The sequence below is a fragment of the Lipomyces doorenjongii genome, assembly GCF_038497915.1.
Source record: "Lipomyces doorenjongii strain NRRL Y-27504 unplaced genomic scaffold V1508scaffold_29, whole genome shotgun sequence".
Lineage (NCBI taxonomy): Eukaryota > Fungi > Ascomycota > Lipomycetes > Lipomycetales > Lipomycetaceae > Lipomyces > Lipomyces doorenjongii.
Window position 1 is genome coordinate 1 of NW_027118096.1, and position 23,211 is coordinate 23,211.

The 23,211-nt window shown below is 47.3% G+C and overlaps 11 protein-coding genes across 11 annotated transcripts; 8 read left to right on the plus strand and 3 right to left on the minus strand.

Annotated features, from left to right (window-relative positions):
- The first annotated feature begins 745 nt into the window (after positions 1–745).
- V1508DRAFT_418462 (superoxide dismutase) lies at positions 746–2,119 on the plus strand. Its single transcript, XM_066940466.1, has 5 exons — positions 746–871; positions 921–993; positions 1,076–1,132; positions 1,181–1,258; positions 1,314–2,119. The coding sequence occupies exons 1-5, from the start codon at positions 854–856 to the stop codon at positions 1,781–1,783; spliced, it is 696 nt and encodes a 231-aa protein (XP_066795386.1). The 5' UTR covers positions 746–853; the 3' UTR covers positions 1,784–2,119.
- A 349-nt stretch (positions 2,120–2,468) lies between these two features.
- V1508DRAFT_418464 (ubiquitin fusion degradation protein UFD1-domain-containing protein) lies at positions 2,469–4,909 on the plus strand. Its single transcript, XM_066940467.1, has one exon. It carries the CDS (start codon positions 2,665–2,667, stop codon positions 4,732–4,734), a length of 2,070 nt encoding a protein of 689 aa, XP_066795387.1. The 5' UTR covers positions 2,469–2,664; the 3' UTR covers positions 4,735–4,909.
- On the minus strand, positions 4,768–7,068 carry V1508DRAFT_418465 (uncharacterized protein). The gene has a single exon (XM_066940468.1). It carries the CDS (start codon positions 6,799–6,801, stop codon positions 4,999–5,001), a length of 1,803 nt encoding a protein of 600 aa, XP_066795388.1. The 5' UTR covers positions 6,802–7,068; the 3' UTR covers positions 4,768–4,998.
- A 31-nt stretch (positions 7,069–7,099) lies between these two features.
- Positions 7,100–7,740, plus strand: V1508DRAFT_141922 (uncharacterized protein). The gene is made up of 3 exons (XM_066936013.1): positions 7,100–7,482; positions 7,543–7,649; positions 7,710–7,740. The coding sequence occupies exons 1-3, from the start codon at positions 7,194–7,196 to the stop codon at positions 7,731–7,733; spliced, it is 420 nt and encodes a 139-aa protein (XP_066795389.1). The 5' UTR covers positions 7,100–7,193; the 3' UTR covers positions 7,734–7,740.
- A 633-nt stretch (positions 7,741–8,373) lies between these two features.
- Positions 8,374–8,934, plus strand: V1508DRAFT_339009 (uncharacterized protein; the record flags this gene model as incomplete). The annotated part of the gene is made up of 3 exons (XM_066936664.1): positions 8,374–8,454; positions 8,510–8,637; positions 8,685–8,934. Coding segments are annotated over 3 exons (459 nt in total), but the record flags the coding sequence as incomplete, so codon positions are not given.
- A 126-nt stretch (positions 8,935–9,060) lies between these two features.
- On the plus strand, positions 9,061–9,960 carry V1508DRAFT_432928 (uncharacterized protein; the record flags this gene model as incomplete). The annotated part of the gene is made up of 2 exons (XM_066941965.1): positions 9,061–9,172; positions 9,221–9,960. The coding sequence occupies 2 exons, from the start codon at positions 9,061–9,063 to the stop codon at positions 9,958–9,960; spliced, it is 852 nt and encodes a 283-aa protein (XP_066795391.1).
- Positions 9,961–10,167: 207 nt separating this feature from the next.
- Positions 10,168–13,490, minus strand: V1508DRAFT_462181 (glycosyl hydrolases family 31-domain-containing protein). Its single transcript, XM_066942830.1, has 5 exons — positions 12,624–13,490; positions 12,294–12,577; positions 11,667–12,242; positions 10,694–11,608; positions 10,168–10,638 (listed from the first exon to the last, which is right to left on the minus strand). Exons 1-5 carry the CDS (start codon positions 13,357–13,359, stop codon positions 10,270–10,272), a joined length of 2,880 nt encoding a protein of 959 aa, XP_066795392.1. The 5' UTR covers positions 13,360–13,490; the 3' UTR covers positions 10,168–10,269.
- Positions 13,491–14,057: 567 nt separating this feature from the next.
- On the plus strand, positions 14,058–15,706 carry V1508DRAFT_397842 (Abscisic acid G-protein coupled receptor-domain-containing protein; the record flags this gene model as incomplete). The annotated part of the gene is made up of 4 exons (XM_066938176.1): positions 14,058–14,290; positions 14,362–14,465; positions 14,528–14,653; positions 14,706–15,706. The coding sequence occupies 4 exons, from the start codon at positions 14,058–14,060 to the stop codon at positions 15,704–15,706; spliced, it is 1,464 nt and encodes a 487-aa protein (XP_066795393.1).
- A 979-nt stretch (positions 15,707–16,685) lies between these two features.
- V1508DRAFT_418478 (uncharacterized protein) lies at positions 16,686–17,917 on the plus strand. Its single transcript, XM_066940469.1, has one exon. It carries the CDS (start codon positions 16,745–16,747, stop codon positions 17,531–17,533), a length of 789 nt encoding a protein of 262 aa, XP_066795394.1. The 5' UTR covers positions 16,686–16,744; the 3' UTR covers positions 17,534–17,917.
- V1508DRAFT_418483 (uncharacterized protein) lies at positions 17,918–21,519 on the plus strand. Its single transcript, XM_066940470.1, has 2 exons — positions 17,918–19,074; positions 19,123–21,519. Exons 1-2 carry the CDS (start codon positions 18,106–18,108, stop codon positions 21,277–21,279), a joined length of 3,126 nt encoding a protein of 1,041 aa, XP_066795395.1. The 5' UTR covers positions 17,918–18,105; the 3' UTR covers positions 21,280–21,519.
- V1508DRAFT_418486 (uncharacterized protein) lies at positions 21,452–23,176 on the minus strand. Its single transcript, XM_066940471.1, has 2 exons — positions 22,684–23,176; positions 21,452–22,634 (listed from the first exon to the last, which is right to left on the minus strand). Exons 1-2 carry the CDS (start codon positions 23,009–23,011, stop codon positions 21,820–21,822), a joined length of 1,143 nt encoding a protein of 380 aa, XP_066795396.1. The 5' UTR covers positions 23,012–23,176; the 3' UTR covers positions 21,452–21,819.
- Between the last annotated feature and the right edge of the window lie 35 nt (positions 23,177–23,211).

Here is a 23,211-nt window from a genome sequence, read left to right on the forward strand (position 1 = left end):
ATGTGCGATAGTCGCGCGTTTACTGTGCCTGGCTACTCGCGATATTAGCCTCAGCAATCCTGTGCGGCGCACTTACAGGATACACGTGCTTGATTATGCAGAATATCTTGACACAAGCCCCTTGGTCTTACCAGTACTTGGGTCTGCTGGCCTTACCTAGCGCGCGAACAACTCAACAAAATGCAACTAATCTCCTGTTTGCGGAGGATGCTCAAACCGTCCCGAGCCAACCCCTCATTTGGTTCGGGATCTTGGCTATCTCGCACATTCACATATTATATGTAATTTACGGACTCTCATCATACTGAAAGTACTATTGTAGTATCGCAAGAACAATCGGATTGGCCTGACAGCCCTGGCTTCTCCGGCAGACACCAGCGCGGCACTAGCGGGTGCTCGCGTTCATGCCCACTCACCACGTCCGACTGCCACGGTCCCAACACTATCAGTCAGACAAAAGTGCACTTACTTCGTCTTCGAAGCTAATGTGCGCAATTAGCGTAATATGACATGGGTATATATGTTCATTATCAATCGCACCGATCAAAGTTAGATGTGCGGCTCATCTGCAGCCCTAATCCTGCAAGACGCGCTAACCCAACGCGTTGCGTCATGGATAACCAATTCGTAGTTCCCTAGCCTAACTCACTTCCACCGCGAGCATGACGTCATTGAAGGCTGGCGGTCACGTGTCAGTTGCTAAACCTTAGATCCAGTTGATGACCAAGACATCCTCTACTTGATAGGACACAACTATTTGCGCTTCTATTCCGTTACCGAGTAGTACTGTGCCACGTTTTCCCAGTTTGACGTGCGATTGCTGTGGTTCCTGGTAGCAAGAGAACTGGACAAAATGCTGGTATCACTGAATGTATGATCGGATTAGTCGGATGTAATATTGATTACTGATGAGTTACTAGACTGTTTTTGCAGTGCCGCTTCATTGCAATGGTTGTGTTGACGATGTCACTAGCGCGTTAAAGCAGGTTGATGGTGAGAGTCTAGTCTTTTGTCCCTTTTCTAGGTGCAAATTTTCGGCTGTGGAGTATTCGCGTAGGTGCTGACTGATTGTGAGGCATCGACAAAATACAATGCGATTTATCGAAGCAATTAGTTTCCGTCAAAGGCAGCGGTATGTTGAGTAGTTCATTATATATAGCTGCTACTGAAACTTTCTTAGCCCCCCCGTCGTCTATTGTCAAGGCAATTCAGGGAACCGGTCGCGATGCCATCGTTCGAGGCAGCGGTGAACCAAACAGTATGTGCTGTGTCCCCATTCATTCACGTCATTTGGTACTTGCTAACGAGCTTAGGCTCCGCTGTCTGCATCCTCGAGACTCATGAGCCAGCCCACAACGCCACTCCAGTCCGTGGTCTCGCTCGCTTAGTGAAGGCTTCATCACAGAGCACGCTCTTTGACCTGACGCTCTCTGGAATGCGTCCCCGCACGACGTATTTTGCCAGCATCCGCAACGCCGGCGACATCTCCCGGGGGCCCCTCAGCACTGGTGGCCTGTACAAGTCTATTGGCTCCGTGACCGTCGACGAGCACGGCAGCGGGCAGGCGTTCATAGTGAAAGAGGATATGCCTATCTGGGAAGTAATTGGCCGGTCCATGGTCGTTGGCTTGGATAAGGATTGCAAGAAAATGTTTTTGGAGGATGTGGTCGGTGTCATTGCTAGGAGTGCTGGTGTGTGGGAGAATGAGAAGACGGTGTGTAGTTGTTCAGGAAAGACCATTTGGGAAGAGAGGAAGGATGCTGTGTCGAAGGGTATGGTGTGAGTTATTTACTTTTCGCGCGGGAAATATATATGTCATATAGGAGCATGCATGGTTTAGTCATATGAAGAACGGTTTGAATGATTTATTGCTCACGTGCCCCACTAGCTGTTTAATGCGAGATGTGGGTGATCCGCTGTCATGATTGGTAGGATGTCAACAGCGACAATTTGGATTATCAGGCCAAGTGAGAATATGCAGCTCCCTTGTTATGAACATTGACTGTTAAAGCAAGAGAGAATCAAACGTGAGGAGGACTTCGGATTAAATATCTTCTCCATGACAGTATAAATATTGAACGAAAGTCCCGCTACCTAGTCGACAAGGCTGACATTCTATCCATGGCTGCGTAGCAAACTTAGAAGAGAGTACCTCATATTGATCCAAATAGCTCATGACCAATAAAACACGGCAGTAATGTCCTCACGTTAACTGAGCGACTGCTCATGTCAAGCATGCCTTCCTATGGCTACTATCCTCCTATTGGTAAGCAGAGATCTATTGCCTCCATTGCCTACGCTGCGACGAAATGCACGGTATAGACAATAATAGGAATCAAGCCGAAGCTAACATCCCTAACCCCGAGTACATGAGACACAAAGCCCTCGACAAATATGCTTTTGGCGTAGGCAGTGAGTAGCGCAAGGGCGTGTGCGGCTGTGGCGGCATACCTGCTCTGCTGACGAGAGCTGCTCGAGTATGTAATCAGTAATACTCATCTCTCGATCTTCGATGAAGTTCCAATGCATTCGAGCCGATTAGAAGCAGATTTCTTTCAAGAATTTGTTCTTTCTTCGTCTTTATTTGTTTAAAGGCACTATTAGCCCAAACTGTCCTGTCGGACGGACACAATTTGAACAACTTTTGGTCCAGTATCCAAATCAATGACTTCTTCACCATCGACAACTGTGCTTGTGCCCCAGATTCGAGGCACGCTGGCGCATTCAGACAGAATCGTTCTGCCACAATCAGTTCTCGAGCAACTGCTTTCCGAAGCCGGTCGAGAGTCATTGCCCTCGCCACTCACTTTCCGCCTATTTAATCCGGCAACCAATGCATTCACACACTGCGGAGTCCGCGAATTCTCGGCTCCAGAATCCACAGTGCTGGTATCCCGACAAATTGCCTCGACTCTCGGAATTTCTGAAAAGCAGTTGCAAGCCTCGTCGTCCCAAGACGGAGGGTCCACCGCTCCCGTCATCGAGATCTCGAAATGCGATCTACCAAAGGGCACGTTCGTCTCGTTATGTCCGCTCGATGCGAATTATCTTACTATCGACGATAACTGGAAAGCCTTACTCGAATCGGCGTTGCAGGCTTCGTACACGACATTAACTGAAGGCCAAACGTTTGCCTTTGTCAATCCAGCTACCCAAGACACAATTACGCTGTTGGTAAAAACTCTGCAGCCTGCGAAAGCGGTGTGTATTGTCGAGACGGATTTGACTGTCGATATCACTGCAATGTCAGAAGACCATGCGCGGAAATCGGTTGCAAATAGAGACGCAAAACGGAAGGAGCAGAACGGGATGGTTGCGATAATTCGTAAGGATGTGCCTGTTGGTGGTACCTTTAGCGATCGCAGTCAGGAGTATTTGTTTGAACTCAAGGCGTGGGATAGATCACTGCCACTTATTGTGAAATTAGAAGTTTTGGACGCAGGCGAAAGCTCAGAGAGGGATATTGATGCCCGGGCAGCTGATGTATATGTCTCCGTTGACGGGCATCCATCGAAAGACTATTTCTTGTGGTCGACGCAGTCCGAAGAAAAGAACGTTATTTCCATTGCACCGTCAAATTCGTTCCTGGCTAAATCTGAAGGGATATCACTCGCTGTCGGAAGTTGCGTTGTTCCACTGTCCTTCTTATTGACAGTCACACAAGCCGCAGATATGGCGGAAGAAGAATCGACATCAGCACTACCACCAGACTCGCGTCAATGTCCGAATTGCAAGCAATTCTATTCTGCGCGGACTTTCCAGTTGCATTCAGCGTTTTGTGAGAGGAACAACTTGGTATGTCCTCATCCGAGCTGCGGTCGAATATTCCGTCGGCAGGACGGTATTTCAGAGTCCCACTGGCACTGCGATCTCGATTCTTTCTCATGCGATTCTGTTTCTACCAAAGAGAAGCACATTGTGACACACCATACTTCACCAACCTGCATATGTAACGAAACATTTCCATCTCAGCAACATCTTGCGCATCACAAGGCAACGGTCTGTCCACAGAAACTCCACATATGCCGGTTCTGCCATCTCCGTCTTGCCCAAGAATCATCCCCAGACTCGCAGTCAGATTTGTTAGCGGGATATACCGGTCACGAATCACGATGTGGTACGCGCACAACAGAATGTCCGCGCTGCAACCGTATTGTCAGACTCCGTGATCTGGACAGCCACATGCAACTTCATGAACTACAACGAGTGTCTGCGCCACTCCCACGAATTTGCACCAATGAGAATTGTGTTAGGGTCATCGACGACGATCCCGCAGCCGCGAATAGCAATTCACTGGGCCTATGCTCCTCGTGCTTTGGCCCTTTATATTCGCCAATGCACGACCCCACAGGTGCGCGTCTCAAAGGTCGGATCGAGCGAAGATATTTCATTCAGCTTACTGCGGGATGCAAACGCCATTTATGTACGAACGCTGCATGCGTTACTGGGCGCGCGAACTCGAATTTGCCGAAACTGGCGGCTGGTGAAGTTGCCGCCGTTGTGAAAGAGCTCACACAAGGTGGGAAATTGGAGTTTTGTGTTGATGACGGAATGACGAGACGGAGACAGTTGGTGAATTGGATTGGTGATGATAACGAGTTTGCGAAACCGTGGATTTGCAAGGCAGTTGGTGAAGTCGGGGTTGGTGCGGAAAGCGATGATATTACTCATAGCGAGGTTAGCGCTCGGAGTTGGTTGGCAGAAAAAGGAGTTAGGATTACTGAGGCTAGGTAAGTGTACTATACTGTTCGTGATCGCATTTTTGGTGTTGCATTGGTAATATTATTGTATGACATGGATGTATTGTACAAATGCATAAGGATGTTATAGTTATAAAGAATGCATTAACAATTAATGCCATAATTAAAGAATGCATTAGCAAGTAATTCCATAATTAAAAATATTTCACACCATCAAACTCCAGTGAGGGTCATTTCAGTATAACACTCCAGTAAGACACAGCTCATTGCAAGTCCACTAAGTCACATTTCAGTACAGTTACAGGCCAAAATACCTACTGTTCTTTTTCAGGCTGTAGTTCCACATCCTGTCCATCACAGATTGAAATTTGGTGCGAGGCGACATTATGACGTCGTTATGAAAAACGGTGCCTAGCACATCATACGTTTCCTCGTCTTGCTTGCTACAGTCATCACTATTTAGTTCTCTAACATTCACATTCACTAAGGGCAGATGATCGGTGAGATCAGCGAGATCCATATTGCTTTCCGAGTCACTGAAGACGCTGTCAACGAACTCTCTAAACAGAAGACTAGTCTCATTCTCCGTTCCAGTTTGTTCATAGGACCCCAGCTGACCTAATTGCTCTACCACAGTCCGCTCCAGGCATCCTATACTGACTTCCTTTTGGTCGTCCGCAATTTCACGTTCTTCCCGCAAAACAATATCAGGATTAAAAATTACCTCCGCACGTTTTCTCCAAATATAGTTACGATCAGCGGTATAACTCACACCAATCCCTTTCGCCAACTCCCGTTTTCTCCTGCCACTAGTATTCCCGTTTCTGCTCCTCAACGCATTAGTATTATACCCAAGCCAAGAGTACTTCGGCGACTTTATGCCACTCGTGTAGTAGTAATCCTCTTTTCGGCCCTCCATCAATGCCATGCTCCTCAACAAGGGAGGAACACATACGGTCCGAAGTAACTCCTCAACTTCCTCCTCCCTGATTCCAGGCGCGTTGTCATTCTCGTTGCCATGTGATGCGATCCACGCACAGAAATCCCTTAGGTACTCACTGAACGTGCGGCACCCGCCAACAAAGCGCAGGGTTGGCGGATTGTAAAATCCAGAATACGACGTGCATTTTGACCCGATCTTGCCATTCCCTGAGGGCCGGCCAGCATTTTGGTCACCGAGAACATCCGGATATCCATTCTCCACTTCTCCATCGTCGTGATCCTCCGAGCATAGCGAGATATTGACAGCAGGCAGTGTGAAACTTCTACTCGTCGAACTACTTTCATAACGGTCCCTGGACTTGTTGTAGTAACTAAAGCTATATTGCTTCCGCCGTTTATTCTCCACTTTCTGTCGCGCTCGCGCTGTTAGCGTTGTGACTAAGGGGACGTATATGGACAGATACTCCGAGCACGGAAGACGCGTAGGTGGTGTAGCTAGAAGTTTATAAAACGAGTAGGGGGTGTGTGGAAATTCTGGCTTTTGCTTGCCTGTCTTGGACATAAGTGGTGAGTAGGAACGCTGTATATGTGTTCCTGTTCTGCTAGATCGCGGTGAGCGAGAGAGCATTTCCGGCGTAGGATAATGATGTTGAGGCGCTGTGCTTGCGCGTGGAAGTAATAAGAAATCAGAAGACTCGAGACCTGATGGTAAACTGAAAATTGAGGAACTGACCGGTGTCGACTTATTCTCACTCAAATCGTGTCGCGAGAGTGATGTCAGACGCTCGTGTGATGCACGCAGAAAGGTCATCAGCCTGCGGTATCTTGAGCTGATACGACGACGGGTGGATACTGGCGTTGGCTCCGGAATCATGGGACGTACAACAGCGATGGATGAAGAATTCGCCATCGCGGTCCAGTTTGTATCGATACTAAGTGCGAGGGTATTGCCTAGTGTCCTCGTGACGATTCCTTCTTCCTTTTCAGTGAAATGGAAATTATTGACAGATGTAGTTGATTTGGGTATATCCGCACAAAGTAACAGTGGTTCTCTGAAACATGCCTCACTTTCATCTACAAGCATCATCTGATCGCTGGGTATGTTCAAGTCTCCGCGCTTGCGAAGTCGTAGAGAGTCTTGAATTCGCTGTGCGAGCATCTGAATTGCCGATAGATAGCTGAGAAGTTGTTGTTACAATTGTCTTGAATAGTCGACGCAGGCAAGAATGTAGTGAAGCATATAAACTGGAATTCCCGGATCGTCCGGTCTGTATCGAAATCAGATGCGTACGTATCGTAAGCTTGGCACAGCTTTTCTCCAGTTAAATGACTCTGGAACGAGTAGAAACGATAAGAATTACGGGAAGCTTGATCTTTGGAAGTACAAAATACGTGATGTGATTTTTCTTTTCTGGTTGGCCAGTCGTGAACGGCGCTGTAAAGAGACGAAAGCCTGATTCCGATAGAGCCGCACCGCGGCTGACATAGCTGTCCGATGTCCACTCTTGAAGTGTGCAACCAATATGCAATATTGATGCTATATTGTCAACAATGGCTCGACTAATATCAAATAAACCAATCCGACACTGCTCCTCGTCGGTGAGACCGGGAATACTGGTGTCATTGCTCTTCCTGCTACTGATATTACTACCATCGGCCTCAGCAGTTACATCCTTCTGCAAATGTACTTGTTTCGCGAACTCTACAATTATTCGAATGCCGGAGGAACTATCCCCGAATCAGTCGTGCTCAGAGTGTACTCGGAAATTTTGCCTGAATTATAATTTGCCAATATGTAAAGATGCGGTGGAGGACACGGATGTGTCTACATTTTGCTTTCGTGAGATCCGGTGTTTGTGATTAAGTGCACATTTTCGGAATTGACTAACTGTCACTCTAGAACGGGATTCGGTTAAAGACGAGACTATTGTCATATTATTTATTATATTAGCGGGTGGTCTATTGCTGTATGCCCTGGTGAAATTGGGCTACGCCAAATGGCAGGAGGTAATTAAAATGTGTTCGTCTTTGACTGATTAGGATATATATGCTAAATTTTCTGTGCAGAGACAACAATATTCTCATCTATAACCTGTAGGACAAACTATATATCGGAAATACTACAGTATAAGTTATTGTGTATAGTTGTTTGAATGCTTGGCTCTTTGGATAGATTATCACCTTTGATCAGAACGGGCGTTCTCATTTGGGTTCTGTGTTTAACGTTCTTATACGGGGAATTGTAGTCAGGGACGATTTGTATATAGGAAGAGAAGTTTGGCCTGAAAGCAATTAGTGATAATTGGGCATCCCAATCGAACCGTCGGAACATTGCCCGAGTCGTTCCTCCGGTAGGTCAACTCTGGCTTTCTTTATAGGCAACGTTATACAGTCGTCGCCAGAGATGGTCTGAATCATATTACAACATCATTAAAAATACTCATCGGACTCTTTGTGTCGTCTTATCCATGAACGACAACCTTACTCCGTAACTCAAATAAACTGCGCAGTCAAAACAACGGCGCGCTCAATATTTCACGAGTCTCTAATATTAGCCATGCATTGTTTTGAGAGTTGAATAGGGTGAATGGACCACAGAACTCAAGACACGTAAACATCCCTTCGGTGCAACGCGACGTGCGAGTGAACGCTTTAAATTCACCACAACCAATTAATATCGCGGGTTATAAAGGGATGGTAGCTAAGGATGCCACGCGAACATAAATACGCGCAGTTCTACTGCTGCTACTTACTGCGCTCTTCAAAGAAGACTAGAAGCTTTTATATCGGGTCTACACCGCTACCGCTGCGCGTACGTACTAGTTCGAATTACTGGTTTTCTTGTGTTTACTGATATGAGGCTCCAGCGACTACGACAGCACAATGGTGAATTACTGCAAGGCGCGTGGAAGACCAAACAATCTGATAAACGTCCTTGGGATATGATTTGTATAGTATCAGGATTTCCATCAAAAATCAGCGCTCTTCAATTTGAGTACGTCCTTTTACTTGATTCTGGCAACAGCACTAACTGATCCGAAGGCACGCCTGGCAGCATCCCTTCAGATCACGGCATATAAAGCCGGGCGACCGTATCACGAAGAACAAAAACCAAGTGAGTTCGCTCCATAAACATCTCGGAAATTTACGATTGCTTCTGTCGTCACGGTCCCTATGTCGATGGCCGCTGAGATTCCATATTTTTGACACGGAGGTGGAAAGTGTGTGGAAACAGAATAAATATAAAGTCGCAGACATCCCGACACATATTACGATCTTGTTGGATATACGGAAACCCGAGGGATTAGCCAAGGATGCAAAAGCTAAAGCTGACAGGGAGGCGCGAGAGGTTGCGAGTGACGCAGAACCTTCGCAATCGCCACCAAAGAAACGAGGGCGAAAGAAAAAAGCCCAGACAATGTCTGAGTCATTCGAGGCTGAAGCTCCTGAAGAACTCGAGCTTTCGCAAAGAATTAACATACACGACGGCGACGGACTGGGTGGAATTAAAGGGTTGAAAGTTACTACCGGTATATCCTACTTGATGCTCATGCACAGTCACTGCTAACTGGTCTTAGAAAAGTATGAACCATACTTCTCCTACTCAGCGCACCGGATAGAAAACGGAGATGTATGTGGAATCTGCTCCGAGCTTTTAGGCACCGAGAATGACTATAATGCTCTCGCAACCGTCATTTGCTCAAACACAGACTGCTTAGAAACATACCATACCGCTTGTTTAGCCAACGAATTTCTTTGTCAGGCTTCAGATCCATCGGATAAGCAAATACATGTGCTGCCAGTTCAAGGATCTTGTACGACATGCGAGCACCTGCTGGATTGGGGATTGCTTATACAAAATTCATTTTGGCGAGGCTCCGGCACGAAAGACGCGAGTGCTGAAATCATCCTTACTCAGCAGCATCAGATGGTGGAAGATAACGACACGGTTACCGAGATTGAGCTGTCTGAATTGTCGGATGCTGAGTCAGATGTCGGAATTTTGAGTCAAAAATTAAAGACTTCGCCGGTTAGATCACAAAACTCTGCAAATGCAGCTCTGCATATGGATGCGGGCAACGCTGCGTCAAGAAAGCCAAGGAAAGCGACTGCGACTGGACAGAAGAGGAAAAAGAAACAGGAGACTGTGGACCACGAAATAGTAGCGGACTCAATAGGCGATAAGCGAAAGATAGCAAAAATTTCTAAAGAAACGAAGAAGAATCAACAAAGCTCGCCAGCGACGCTCACAAAGGTTTGCCCGCGCAGAAGGACAGTTCACTATTTAGGATCTTCAGTAGTAAGGGCCATTTACTAGAGTACATACCCGATAGTGAAGAGGATAGCGAAGAGCTCGAAATTGAAGATTTAGTTGGCGACGACAAGGATATACCGAAGCGACCCCATCCTGCCGCGAGAGTTTTCACTGTATAGCATTGACGTTGTTGAGTTTTACGACCAATCCGCTGTGTAATTGTATACTAGCGAATTTCATTTCTCGTCCATGTGTGCATTTGGAGTTGTTCTACGGAGGAGGATGTTCATAATGTCCTCAGTCACTGTTCAATTCATATACAATTCTTTACAAATATTTCAGCATCTATGTAAATTTTGTCCAGCTCGATACTTAGAACTGGATGGACCAATCACCGGTAACAAAAATCTTAGGATCCCTAACCGTCACTACGCTGGCCTTTCGATCGGCAGCTTCTGTAATATGGATATCAGTGCTCCACGATTTTCGGTCCTGGAACGCCTCGACAGCGTGATTCGTCTTCAGTTTGTCAGTGTCCAGGCCAATAACAATGATCTTCTCAATACGGACGTCGTCGATAGACTTTTCGAAGGACCTGTTGGAAGCACTAGATGCCTGCATGCTTCGCGAGCGCAAGATGTTGTCTTGCACATTGAAGATGAAGAATCGGTAGAGATAGGCGCCACGGCTGTATGCCGTGGTTTCACCATCATCAAGGTACAGAACGCCGGCAGCATTGCCCTAATAATCATTAGCAATCTGACTACTGTAGACGAGATAACAAATCGACGCTCACAGTTTTGTCTAGGTGGACGACTAAGGTGAGAGGATCATGGCTCATCAGTGTTGCAGATCGTCGGTGTCTGTCTCTGCGAACAAGAATATGGCCGCCACGAGCAAGAATCGGAATCTTCTCCAACGGAGCTTCAATATGCTTATAACCAATGCCCTGATAGATAGTCTGGTCTAAGTAGTCATAGTAAATCTCTTCATCCGGTAGATAAATCTCAGTGGACGTAGCTCCCTCCTGGACAATCGGCTTAACAAGCAAACCTGTCTCACCAAAGAAAAACTGATCATCAATACCAAGAGCGTCTTCATTGTCTGGAGCAAGCAAGAACAATGCTCTGATGATCGGGACTCCATCAAAGCTTGCACGATGGAATGCGGTATAAATCGACGGTAGCAGCTGATACCGCATTCTGATGGCTGTCCTGATGAGTGAGGTGTATGGCTCCCCTGGAAGCCACGGCTCTCGTCGCTTTGATTCAATATGCGCATGCCCTCTAAAGAATGGATAGAATGCTCCCGCCTGGTACCAACGAGTCAGCAATTCAGAAGTAGGGTTGCCAAAGAAGCCGCCCACGTCAGCACCGACAAAGCTGAACCCCGCAACGCTGTGACTCAGAAGCATGGGTGTAACAATCCTCAAGTAATCCCAAGTGGCGGCATTGTCGCCAGTCCACACAGCACCGAGTCTCTGCGAGCCAGCAAAAAACGACCGAGTAAGAACAAATGGACGCTGGCGCGGTTGTCGAGCCTGCATAGCCTGGACAGTGGCATTAATGAACGTCATGCCGTAGATATTGTGGATATCGCGGTGTTCCCAGTTTCCGTAGTGAATGGTGTCCCGTGGGGCACTCACTTCCGGTCCGTTGAAAACAGAAGGCTCGTTCATATCATTCCAGATGAGCAAGTTGTTCTCGTGGCCCTGTCACCTAAGTTAGATTTAACTCTAATTCACAGATTAAAGTGGATTAACAACGTACGCAATACTTTCCGGACTTAAACTGTTCCTTCCAATATTCAACGGCCTTGGGATTGAAAGTATCAATCCAAGCTGACTCACCAGGCCAGCACCAGCCATTGAATTCCTCTCCGTTATCGGTCTTAACGGCAAGCTCGTTCTTCGAGAGGCCCTCGTACACTTTATATCCCGACTCCTTCTTAATATGAGGATCGATGATCGTAACAAGCTTACGCTTGCGTTTATCCAGAACCTGCATCATTTTTTCTGGAGTTGGGAACATGGATTTCAGCCAGGTGAAATACTTCTTACCGTCAGTGTATTCAATGTCCAGCCAAATGGCGTCATATGGAATGCCGTAGCTGTCAAAGTTCGCGTCCACTTCAAGTACATCTTCCTCAGAGTTATAATTCCATCTGCACTGGTGATAACCAAGTGCATAGATAGGTGGAAGAGAGGTGAAACCCGTCAGGAGGCCGTATTGCTGATAGACAGAAGAAGGATCAGGACCCAGCAAAATATAAACATCTATTACTCCGGACTCAGATATCCAGTGAGTCTGTGTAGACTTGCGAATGCCAAAAGATTCAGGATTGGGCTGATTGAGCGTCAGAATGTAGAGTCAACCAAATACGAACGGACTCCGTACCTTTGTTTTAGTAATATCAATCCAAGTTTCTGCTCCATTAGCCCAGAAAATAGCAACGCTGGATCCTTTCTTATGAGCCTGCATAAAGGGAATAGCGCCATACATTGCCATAGGACTGTTGACCTCGTACTCGAATATGTCGACATTGAAGAGACGGTACGGCTCATTGTGATTTCCATCACCGCCTCTCGTCTCCCGAAGTGAGAACTGGTCAGCATGCTCTGGAATACCAAAGACGTGCTCGTAGTCTGGAAAAGTGACATCAAGAGCGATTGACTCAGGTCCTGCCAAGTCTTAGTAATTCACCCGAGTGTCGGGTAGAAGACCTACCTTTAGGCTTCTTATCTTCCTTTCCGCCGAAATTTTCTTCCCACATGTCTTTAATGTCCAATTTATCGTCCAATTTGGACTCGTCCATGTCTGCTGGCTTTGGCCGGTACTGGTCCATATTGAAAAGACCACGGTCGTTGAGAATCACGTGTGGCTCACCATCGCGGTAAAATCTGATCTGAAGAGGTTTCGCTTGCACAATTGCCTCAAAATGTCTGTCTGGACCATATCGGACGCGGTACACGGCACTCTTTCGCTCGTCGTCGGTTGTGGACTCCACTGCGCCGATGTCAGGAGTGAGATCACCCGTTACGGCCCATTTTGAGGCCTCGTTGTATCTTCGCTGCGTTAGGCTCTCAGGGAAGCCGGCAATTGGAGATTCAACACGCTGTTTCTCATCGACAACGAATCTAGCACTGCCGGACTCTAAAAATACGAGCTGGAATGGAAACTCAACATTGCTCGGCGCACCGGTTGAATCAGTGACGGTCTTCAAAATGGTACCCTGCAGAACACCAGCATCAAACGTAACTGTAGACGGATCAATTGCGTACGGAGGCTCCCATGCTGCGCCTCTGCTATCGGCCAGATCTGCGTATGCACGGTTTCGTCGGCAGAAAGATGCTTGTTCGCAAGTCTTGAAGAGGTACTTCTTTGCCGACAAAACTGGAACGGCCATGAGGACAAGAAGCACGAATGTCGTGAGAACTGTCCCCTTTCTTGCGATTGCTGCCATCGCAAAGATCTTATAGCAAACTAAATACAATGGGTTTTCTGTACTCCGCCGATGGTAATAAAATGCCTAACTGGGATAGTTGTCAGGGGCATGATCGTTAAAATGGTGTCGACGTTCGACAGGGAGTGGCCTGCTCCGCGAAAGTACACGACCAATCGGAAATTGGCCCTTGTTGTTCGGCACCTTCATTATTGGCCTATATATATCTACAAGTGCTTACGAAGCGATATTCAACTATTCGATTCAGTGAAGACAACATATATCAATTATCCGCTCGTTAACTGGGGCAGTAACGCAATTTCGTTGCTGATCAATAACCCTTTACCTGAAACTCCTGTATAAACGTCCAAATGCAGCATATTAGTTCTAACATATCTGCGGTGTAGAGAATGTTAGAAATGGCATAAATAATATAACGGTGTGAATTAAAGTTGACGGAAGAGCAGCATTTGGCCAGACGTCTGCAGCACCGAGTGCAACAGCACACGACGAGGCCATCACACCGGTTCGAGCAGCGAAGCTGTGCAGCACTCACTGTACTGCCATCAACCTTGAGGCCACATCTGCCCCTTCCTCTTTCCCTCCTTATTCCGGCCGATAATCAACTGCCACTGCACTTTTTACTATCTGAGTTTGCAGCGCAGTTCCTGTGACGTACCTCTAGTATTCTGGCATTGATTAACTGGACGCGCACCGCCATGGAGAACTTCGATTCGGTTGCTTCGGTTTCTTTCGGATTTGCTCTTCTGAGCGACTTGCCGTTCATACTTTCGTTCGCTGTATTCTCTGTCCTAGCACATCGGGCATTCCCTTTTTTCACGTCCGCTTCGGTGTCTATCGTCACTCGGGCAGCGTTTGATCTGGGTTTGGCTACGGCTGGAGTGATCGCGGAGCTAGTACTGTGTGAGATCACTGACTGGGTCTCTCCAGGGTATGTGCCATTCCAATATGACTTAGCAAGCCGGATTTTACGTAGTGTGTAGATTACTGACGACTATTAAGGCCTCGGTTTATAGCATGGAGAATCACGACGTCGTTTCTCCTGGTGGTCCTCATTGTCATCATTCCGATATTGTTGGCCTACCACTGGTTTTCAGACTCAACCGGTACGTAGCAGAGTTACGTCTAAGGCTGCAAAGCGGTTGTGTTAATGTATATGTAATACCAGGGCTCGACAAGCGATTTATATTTTTGTTTACTAGCATATCTTTCATAGTGTGGTTGTACATCTTCTACAAGATTGGAGACTATCTGCCACTTCCTAAGCACATTGAAGGCTCGTTCTGGAATTATAGTAAGTTGGCTATCATATTTATCTTGACTCGAAGACTGACTGTGAGCCAAAGCCCTGTCGTTTAGCGAAGAATGCCTAGCTCGTGTGGGTCTCGTTGGCGTCTCTGCCATGGCGGTACTCTCGGGTTTTGGTGCCATAAGTGCACCATATTCGTCTTTCACATCCAAACCACGGACAGTCTCAGAAATGGACATATCGCGAGTCCGGACCGGTATAGAGACGACTGAAGAACTAATGAAGTTCAAAGAATCATCAATGAGATCGTTGGAGCAACGGATGCTGGAAAAACAGAAGACCGCTTCGCTGTCTTCGACTAATCTTATGGCTAAGATGTATTCGTCATTGCGCGGTGATTCTGATGAGAAGGAATATGCTTCGTCTCGTCTTGAACTTGAAGGTCTACAGGCGATGAAAAGATCGTTACACAATGACCTTCGCGAACTCACCCGTCGTTACGACGAACAGCAACACGCACAAACACTTTTGGGAAAAGTTTATAGCTCACTATACTTTCTGTTTGCGATTTACTGCGTTTACAGAATAATAGCAACACTGATTTCGAGAAATCCATTCCGTCACCAGAATAGCTCATTCTCTCAGTCGGATCCCATCACCCATGTACTAGCATTACTGGCACAGTACTGGGATCCTGATTTGAATCGCCAAGCTTGGGCTCGACAGATCGGATTCCTGTTCTCAGGTATTATATTTATGTGCAGCATTTCCAGTGTGCTATCGACCTTCAATATGATATCAAAGGCAGTCCCACGCGCGCTTGAGCGTGCCAATCTTGCTCTTCTTGTGGCTGAGGTTCTAGGGACCTACGTTGTTTCTACGTCGCTGATGCTGCGAAGCAGTCTTCCGAAGGATATGTCATCTGCTGTTTCTTCAGCTCTAGGGGCGCCGTTGGATACGCAATTCGTCGATAGATGGTTTGATGCGCTCTTCATCTGTGCTGCAGGTGTGAGCGCAGCGGGTCTCTATATCGTGCGTCGGTTCTTCAGCGAAGATATCTTGGAAGAAGATGTTTTAGAGGGTGGCAAAAGGGCGTAGATGTGATTGAGGTTGAACAATTAACGAGAGTTGCGATAGCTCATGTCTATAGAGAACAATGAGACAATGACACAAGGGAGGGAGTAGTAACATGTATAATTTGCTGGTTATTTCATGTTCAACATTTGCATAAAAGCATGGGTGCGGTCGGCTTGCGTTATCGAATATTTTGGTTTAATTTCAAATTTTATGTGTTTCTGGAGTTGTGATAGATTTTTATCGGTTGCTTATGGTCTAGTTTAAGTGTTTTTCATGCTTGTTATGGATAGAAGTTAGATTCTTCTATAGTATTTAATAGTGGGACAGATTAGCGAGCGATGGAGATCGCTGGATAAGAATATAAGTCATGCAAGTCTGACATTGCGTACCATTTGTTTACGAGGAGTTTGAATGGTAGTATATGTGTTCTACTTGCTTGAGGTTGCAACGTGTTAAATCGTGGTATGCAGTTCGGTGCTCTGCGGTGTGAAGTAAAGCCCGCCCAATATTCTGATTGTTAGTGACGGCGAATTTCATTTCATTACCGATGATGTCATGCCCCTGCAGTCGACAGACCTTGCACGTCCATTGATAATAGACTGGGCAGCCAATGCAATACCAGTTCGCATTTTACAGTTGCATCCAGTATTATAGCGATTTAGTGTATCATACCATACTTAGTGGCAACGAGCAATACTGATTAGTGATTTCCACGCGCCTGCATGCAAACTCTATCGGTGGTTGCGAAATGAACCAAATGTTTCGATATCGGATTGATCTGCAACTCTGCATTGAGCTTGGCGAATCCCTATTAGATTGAATAATAGATGTAATGCATAATTTATTTTGCCATATAGCAATCTATCTTACGGAAAGGAGAACTACATAGCCGGCAAAAAAGTACCATTCGGTGAAAACATACCAAAATAGGAAGAAGCCCTACGCGCCAGGAACGACCAAATTTTGTATCTCCATGAACAAAAAAAAAATCTGGGCTTGGTAGTTATCTCCACCAGCGTTAATTTTTTAAGACCTCCACCTACTTTCTCGACAACGCACATGACCACCGCTACAGAATCTGCAGTTGCTAAATCGAGTAATTCAGATATTTCTAGCTCTTCAGTTCCTGCTTCTACGGCGTTACAAGGTCCGACACAACTTAGAACCACGAATCGAGTCGGGACAAGCAAGTACGCGCAAGTAGTTGGAAGTGCTCCTCAGCAACAGTCTTCTACTAATTCCCAAGCCTCGACATTCAGAGTCGACCTCTCGCTACAGACGAATCTGACCAGCTCAGTAAACAGCAAGAAGTCCGCTGTTACAACTGCAGCTGTTCCTCCCGCACTACCTATCGTGTCTCCATCAATCGCTCAGGGCATTGCCAGCCCTACGCATTTTGGCAGTGCTCCGTCGAGCATCAGTGGCCAAGGCCATGCCCGAAGGAAATCTACAGTGAATCAATCATCGGCGGTGCCGGGTCCTCGAAGGACGTGGTCGTTGAACAACGCCGTCCACTTTTCGGCACAGCAGAACCAGCCAGCGGTGGCAACAAACGGATCAGCACCAATTCAGTTTGGTTCGATAAATGCCGGCGGAGCGAGTCTAGGAGTTCCCGGTGTTTCTAATTCCCAATCTGCAAACCTGAGCTCTATGCATTCCAGCCAACCTGGACTACCTCCATCCAATTCGGCTTCGCCGGTCCCTCCACACGCTGTTATTAGCGGCGGAATTCCTCGGTTTCAGGCCGCTCCCAGTGGATCAGTTAAGTTTGGTACAGTAGAGACTACAGACAGGCGTGATGTAAGTACATTGTTTCTTTTCGGTGTTTCCTTATTTCCATTGTTGTAATCAACTAGTGGCGAGGGTTGGCCGATACCAGAATCTGGTGGTACAATTTTCCCTCCTAATCATTATCAATAATTTATTCGCCATGATATGAACATACAGCACGTATGTCGACGAGCCTTCTGCAGCTTACAGATCCGAGTTCAGTGGAATTGGACGGCGGGTTGCGAGGACAGACTAATTGTTTAGTCCCGGCGAGCGATCCTTTGGGCCACTCGTTGGGAGGCGATTAAGTCTTTGTTGTGCTCGCGGCGTTCACGGTTTCAACTGCGGCCATTTGTGCACATCTACGCAGTAACTGCACCAGTTGCGTGGCTCGGACATCTCATCTCATCGTCTGTCGACGCCTCTGCCACCGCCGCTTTTTTTTCTTCCTCCCTTTCGCTCATTTTTCCTCTTTCTTTTTCTTCTCTTCTCCACCACTTTTCCTGGAGAAGTAGTTTTTCTTCTCTAGAATCATTTCTCTCTCAACTGCGAACACTTTTTGGTTTTATTGAGGGATTTAACTAATCCCTTATCTCTATCAGAATACGCCTCAGCCAAATTCGACGGGCGTACAACTAGGTAACAGTCACATGCGAGCAGACACTGTACCTCCAACACCACCAACAACACAGATTGCCTCACAGTCACCTCGACGGCCGCATCCGCAGCCATATAACGGCGCGCCGAATCACCAATACACTAACAGCTACGGCAACAACTTCCCGCCTGGTGCTCAGCAACCACGTGGTCCGCCTAGGGGAGGCCCAAACACGCCCTATCAGCAACAAACTCCTTATTCACAGTCGCCACAGAAGCATAATGGTCGTAACAACCGGTCATACTCTGGTCACTCACCAGCTGCTACGCCGCAGATGGCTCCAGCCCAATTAGTTATGGGCTCGCCACAGCCTACGCCTTGGTATCCTTACTATCAGCCGGCGTACGGTGCTCAGCAAGTATGTGCTGATTTTCCATCTATCCCTGTTTTATATAATAGTGGCGTGGTACCTAACCTGGCTGCGTCGCAGTTCCCAACTCAGGACATGTTCTATCAGTATGCGCAGTATGGCAATAACCGCTATGCGCCGAACGTGTATGCTACACCAACATCGCAGCCTGTCCAGCCTTTCTATTCAACGCCGGACAGAACGACGGCGGGCGTTTCTGATCAGAGTCCTCGCATTCCTCCTGCGACCATGTCCCCTCAGCCTGCGTCGCCTGCTACTCCGCTCCAGAAGCCTGTCAGCCACGCCATCAAGATCATAAACCCCGCCACAAATGCCGAGGTCAAGATCGAGAAAGAAGTCACTACTCCAGTCCTCCCTCATGCTATCCCCTCACCTGCTCCCGAACGCATTAAGACTCCTGTCCTTTCTGTCAGCCCTGTTCCATCTCTGGGACATAATCGACAAGGCAGCAATACTCCGGTCTTGACAGAGGATGAGAAGCGCGAGCGATGCGAGAAGGCTAAAGCGGAAGTCCTGGAGAAGATAAATCAAAGCATTGAGAAGGAGAAGCGCGAGAAGGAGGAAGTAGAGCGCAAGAAATTTGAGGACGAAGAGCGCTTGAAGAAAGAGGAAGAGGAGCAGCTTCAGAAGGAGGAGGAGGAGCGACTACAGAAGAAGGAGGAGGAGCGACTACAGAAGGAGGAGGAGGAGCGACTACAGAAGGAGGAAGAAGAGCGAATCAAGAAGGAGGAAGAAGAGCGAATCAAGAAGGAGGAAGAGGAGCGAATCAAGAAGGCTGAAGAAGAGCGACTTCGAAAGGAGGAGGAAGAGCGACTTCGAAAGGAGGAGGAAGAGCAACTCCAGAAGGAGGAAGAAGAGCGAATCAAGAAGCAAGAAGAAGAGGATCGCCTCAAGATCGAAGAGGAGGAGCGACTAATGAAAGAAAAGGAGGATCGCCTTAGGATGGAGGAGGAAGAGCGTCTAAAGAAGGAAGAGGAGGAGCGTGTTCAGAAGGAGAGGGAGGAGCAAGAAAAGTGCGCTGCCGAGGCTGAGGCTCAGAAGCAAATAGCTCTTGAGTCTGAGGTCAAGGCCAAGGAGAGCGACGATGAGACGCCCATAAGTACCGGCACTCCTGCTACCCCAGAATCAGTCGGGTCGCCCACCATTTCCGCCGCCGTTCCCAAGACCGCTGAGAAGACGGTCAAGGAATCCAACATCGATTCTATCGAGACCAACGACACCTCTGTTGCAATCGCTATCAAGAACGCGAAGTTCATTGATGACATCAACGCTATTGCATATCCTTCTGGCATTAATCCTCCCATTTCTGCATTGAACGCTAAGGCTGCGCCTGGAAAGTTCAAGTACGATGCTACTTTCTTGTTGCAGTTCCAGAATGTTGTCACCGCCCGACCAACGGAAGATTGGGAGCTGCGGACAAAGAGTCTTCAGGACAGTGAAGACGGAAAGCGACCGTCTGCTAACCGAAGCGCTAGCGGTGCCGGTCGGCAAGGCCCGCGAACGCCTAGCATGCCATCGAATCCTTTCGCTGCAATGGGCCAGTTGGGTAGTATGGGTCAGCTCGGCTCGAAGCCGTCTCTTCTCTCCTCCGATCAGCGATTTGCCTTAAGCAACGCTCGACAAGGTATGGACATGTCGAACCCTATGGGTCTCAATAGGACGCCTTCATTCGGCAAGATGGGCAATTCGACCACTCAGCTTTCGAATATGATCTCCAGCATGAGCGGTATGAGGAACAACAGACAGGGCACTGTTCGTGGCAAGCGACCAGGTGTTGACCGGACACCCAGCATGCGTGGTGATGGTACTCCTACCTATGCTGACGGTGGTGCATCAGGCACTTCGACTCCTGTGGAGGAGAAGGTTGAGCCTCTACAGCTTTCCGCGAACAGGTGGACGGCTCGACGAAAGACTGAGCCCGAAGAAGAGAAGGCTCCCGATGGATCCATCATCTATCCTCCAGATGTTGTGCAGCGTAAAGTTAATAGTTTGCTCAACAAGATGACGCTCGAGAAGTTTGACAAGATTTCTGACCAAATTCTTGAAATTGTTGCACAGGCCAAGTGGGAGACCAATGGCCGTACTCTACGACAAGTTATTACATTAACATTTGAGAAGGCTACTGACGAGGCTCATTGGTCCAACATGTACGCCAGATTTTGCAAGAAAGTCCAAGAGTCCCTTGGTGATGAGATTTTGGAGGAGGGCGTTCTTGACAAGAACGGCGAGCTTGCGAGAGGCGGCGCGTTGTTCCGAAAATATTTGCTCAGCAAATGCCAGGAGCAATTCGAAAAGGGCTGGAAGGTCAACGACGAGACGGCGGAGACTGCTGCAGAAGTTCTCACTGAAGAGTACTACAAGGTTGCTGCTATCAAGAGAAAAGGTCTTGGTCTCGTGAGATTTGTTGGTGAGCTCTACATCCTTGATATGCTTTCAGAAAAGATTATGCACAGATGTATCCAAAACTTGCTTGTTGCGCATCCTAGCGAGGAGGAAGTCGAAAGTTTGTGCGGTCTGCTGCGAACTATCGGTGCCAAACTTGATAACGACCGCTTCCATCGTGAGCACGTCGACATCTACTTCTCAAGAATGAAGGATATCTTGGAGAAGGAGAAGTTGTCAAGCCGAATAAAGTTCATGATCATGGATATATTCGATCTCCGGAAAGCGCAGTGGAAGACCAAGAACGCTGATAAGGGTCCGAAGACTATTCAGCAGATACACGAAGAGGCACTCAAGGAGCAGGCTATCAAGGAGTTGGCTAAGGCGAGAACGTCTAGCGTGCGTTTTAGGTAGGGCTATGCACATAAAGAATTTGGGTAGAATTGGAATGGTGGATGTAAAAAGTGTTTCTGTTATAGTTTTGATTTTGTGTCCTAGCATGTGAACGATGGGGTTCTCCGTTCTTAGTCATTTGTGTTATATGCGTTTTGTATTTTTGCTTTTTTATTCCATTTGACTTTGTGTGATCTTTGTTTGTCATTTTGCTATGTTGATCCGCGGAAATTCTAGCGAATTTATAAGGTATATGGTGTCACAAACATTTCTATCGTAAGTGTTCCGATACAAAGCAACATAATCACAAAAAAAAGTGGAAACAAACGCGCATAATACCCCATTAACAGCCCAAAATTGTTGGATTATAGTTAGGCTCAGCAATAGAAGCGCAGACTCCGGTAACAGCGATTGCAGAGCGTATCAGTGCGACTTGCCGGGAATCTCAAAAATATCCCGAGAGTGGAGGCGACAGCCTGGTGAATAAGACAATCGACTCGAAGCAATCTCAGCTCAGCATTCGAAACGTGACAGTTAATGTAACATCTGTAAGCGGCAATATTAAAAGTTAGTCAAAGGGGCTCTGCGCCTCAACATTCTCCTCCTAATTATTTCCCGTATGTGCCGACGTCCAGATGAATCAGGTGACGAAGAAATAGACTCAGCGGATGATCGTTCAGGAGACTGCTGATCGATGCGCGCCAAAACCAAAGAATCATTCGAACTATCTCTCAGCATTGCATTAAGTCTGTAGCTCAAGATTGCAGCAGATAGTCCACGACTTTGCGCTGGTGTACGCGAAGCATCTGGAATGCGAGAGCGATAGCGTGCAACGCGGTGTTCGGTTAATCGGACTCTGGTGCGTTGAAATTGAAATATGTGCATCAGTCGTGAGTAGGAGGACATGTCGGATGATGACGGTGACGAGGGACGGGCGGGGGCTTTGTTATCTTCCAATATAATCGACTCATAACTTGCGTTCTTGCTGCCTTCACGTGAGAGTGGTCCAGTACCGATGTCTGGACTTAAGAGATCCGATTGAATAGTAGTATCAACATCTAACGGCAATGATAGCGCACGATATGCAGGAATGTCTCTAGACACGACCGTCATGTCTGAGGTTTCTGTCGGAGTAGATTTCTGCAATTTATATAGCCGTCGACGCAGATCGGTCCCGTGCAATTTTTCATGACTCTTGTTGCGAACCCCCGGGTTCCCGTTAGGTCTGAGGTAGTTCCGCAATCTACTGATATTACTCGACGACGCGGACGATACGAGTGATCCTGGTGGACTATTGGCATCTGACGTGTCGTCGACTTTCTGGGTTGTCATCTTGACCGGCAGCGATAATTGATATTTGGCTATCTCCGGTCCAACTGTTTTCTTAGTAAGTACAATCAATAGGGATATAGACGATATACTTGCCACTTATAGCTTGCGACACAGATCGATGCTCTTGATATAACCGTGCTCGGGAACAAGTATTACATATACACTCACCAGCATTCTCATCATGTGTGACACCACCATCAGAGCGGTTCTCCACTCTACCAACGAGCTCAAGACAATCGTCGTCTCTTGCCGTTTCCCAATCTCTGAATACAGATGGTGGACATAGTGGGCGGAGACAGGCGACGACTACTTCAATCGGCGTGAGAATACAGATTGTGCACGCGTTGTGGAGAAGAAAGAAGAACCGCGTTAGGGTGACGATGAAGAGGAGCCATATTGTTGTTAGCATGCTGCGTATCATTGTAAAATTGTCAATGTGATGATGTGTGCTGTGTGTGGGTGTTCAGTTTGTACTAGGTATATTTGACAGACCTTGACAGAGATCAGAGGTGATATTACAGCATCATCAGCCAGTGTAGTTTATGTACGGTTGACAGTCAATTTGCAAATGTGTTCGCAATTGTAGTAAACATCAACTGATGAGCCAGGCCCGTGCCAAAT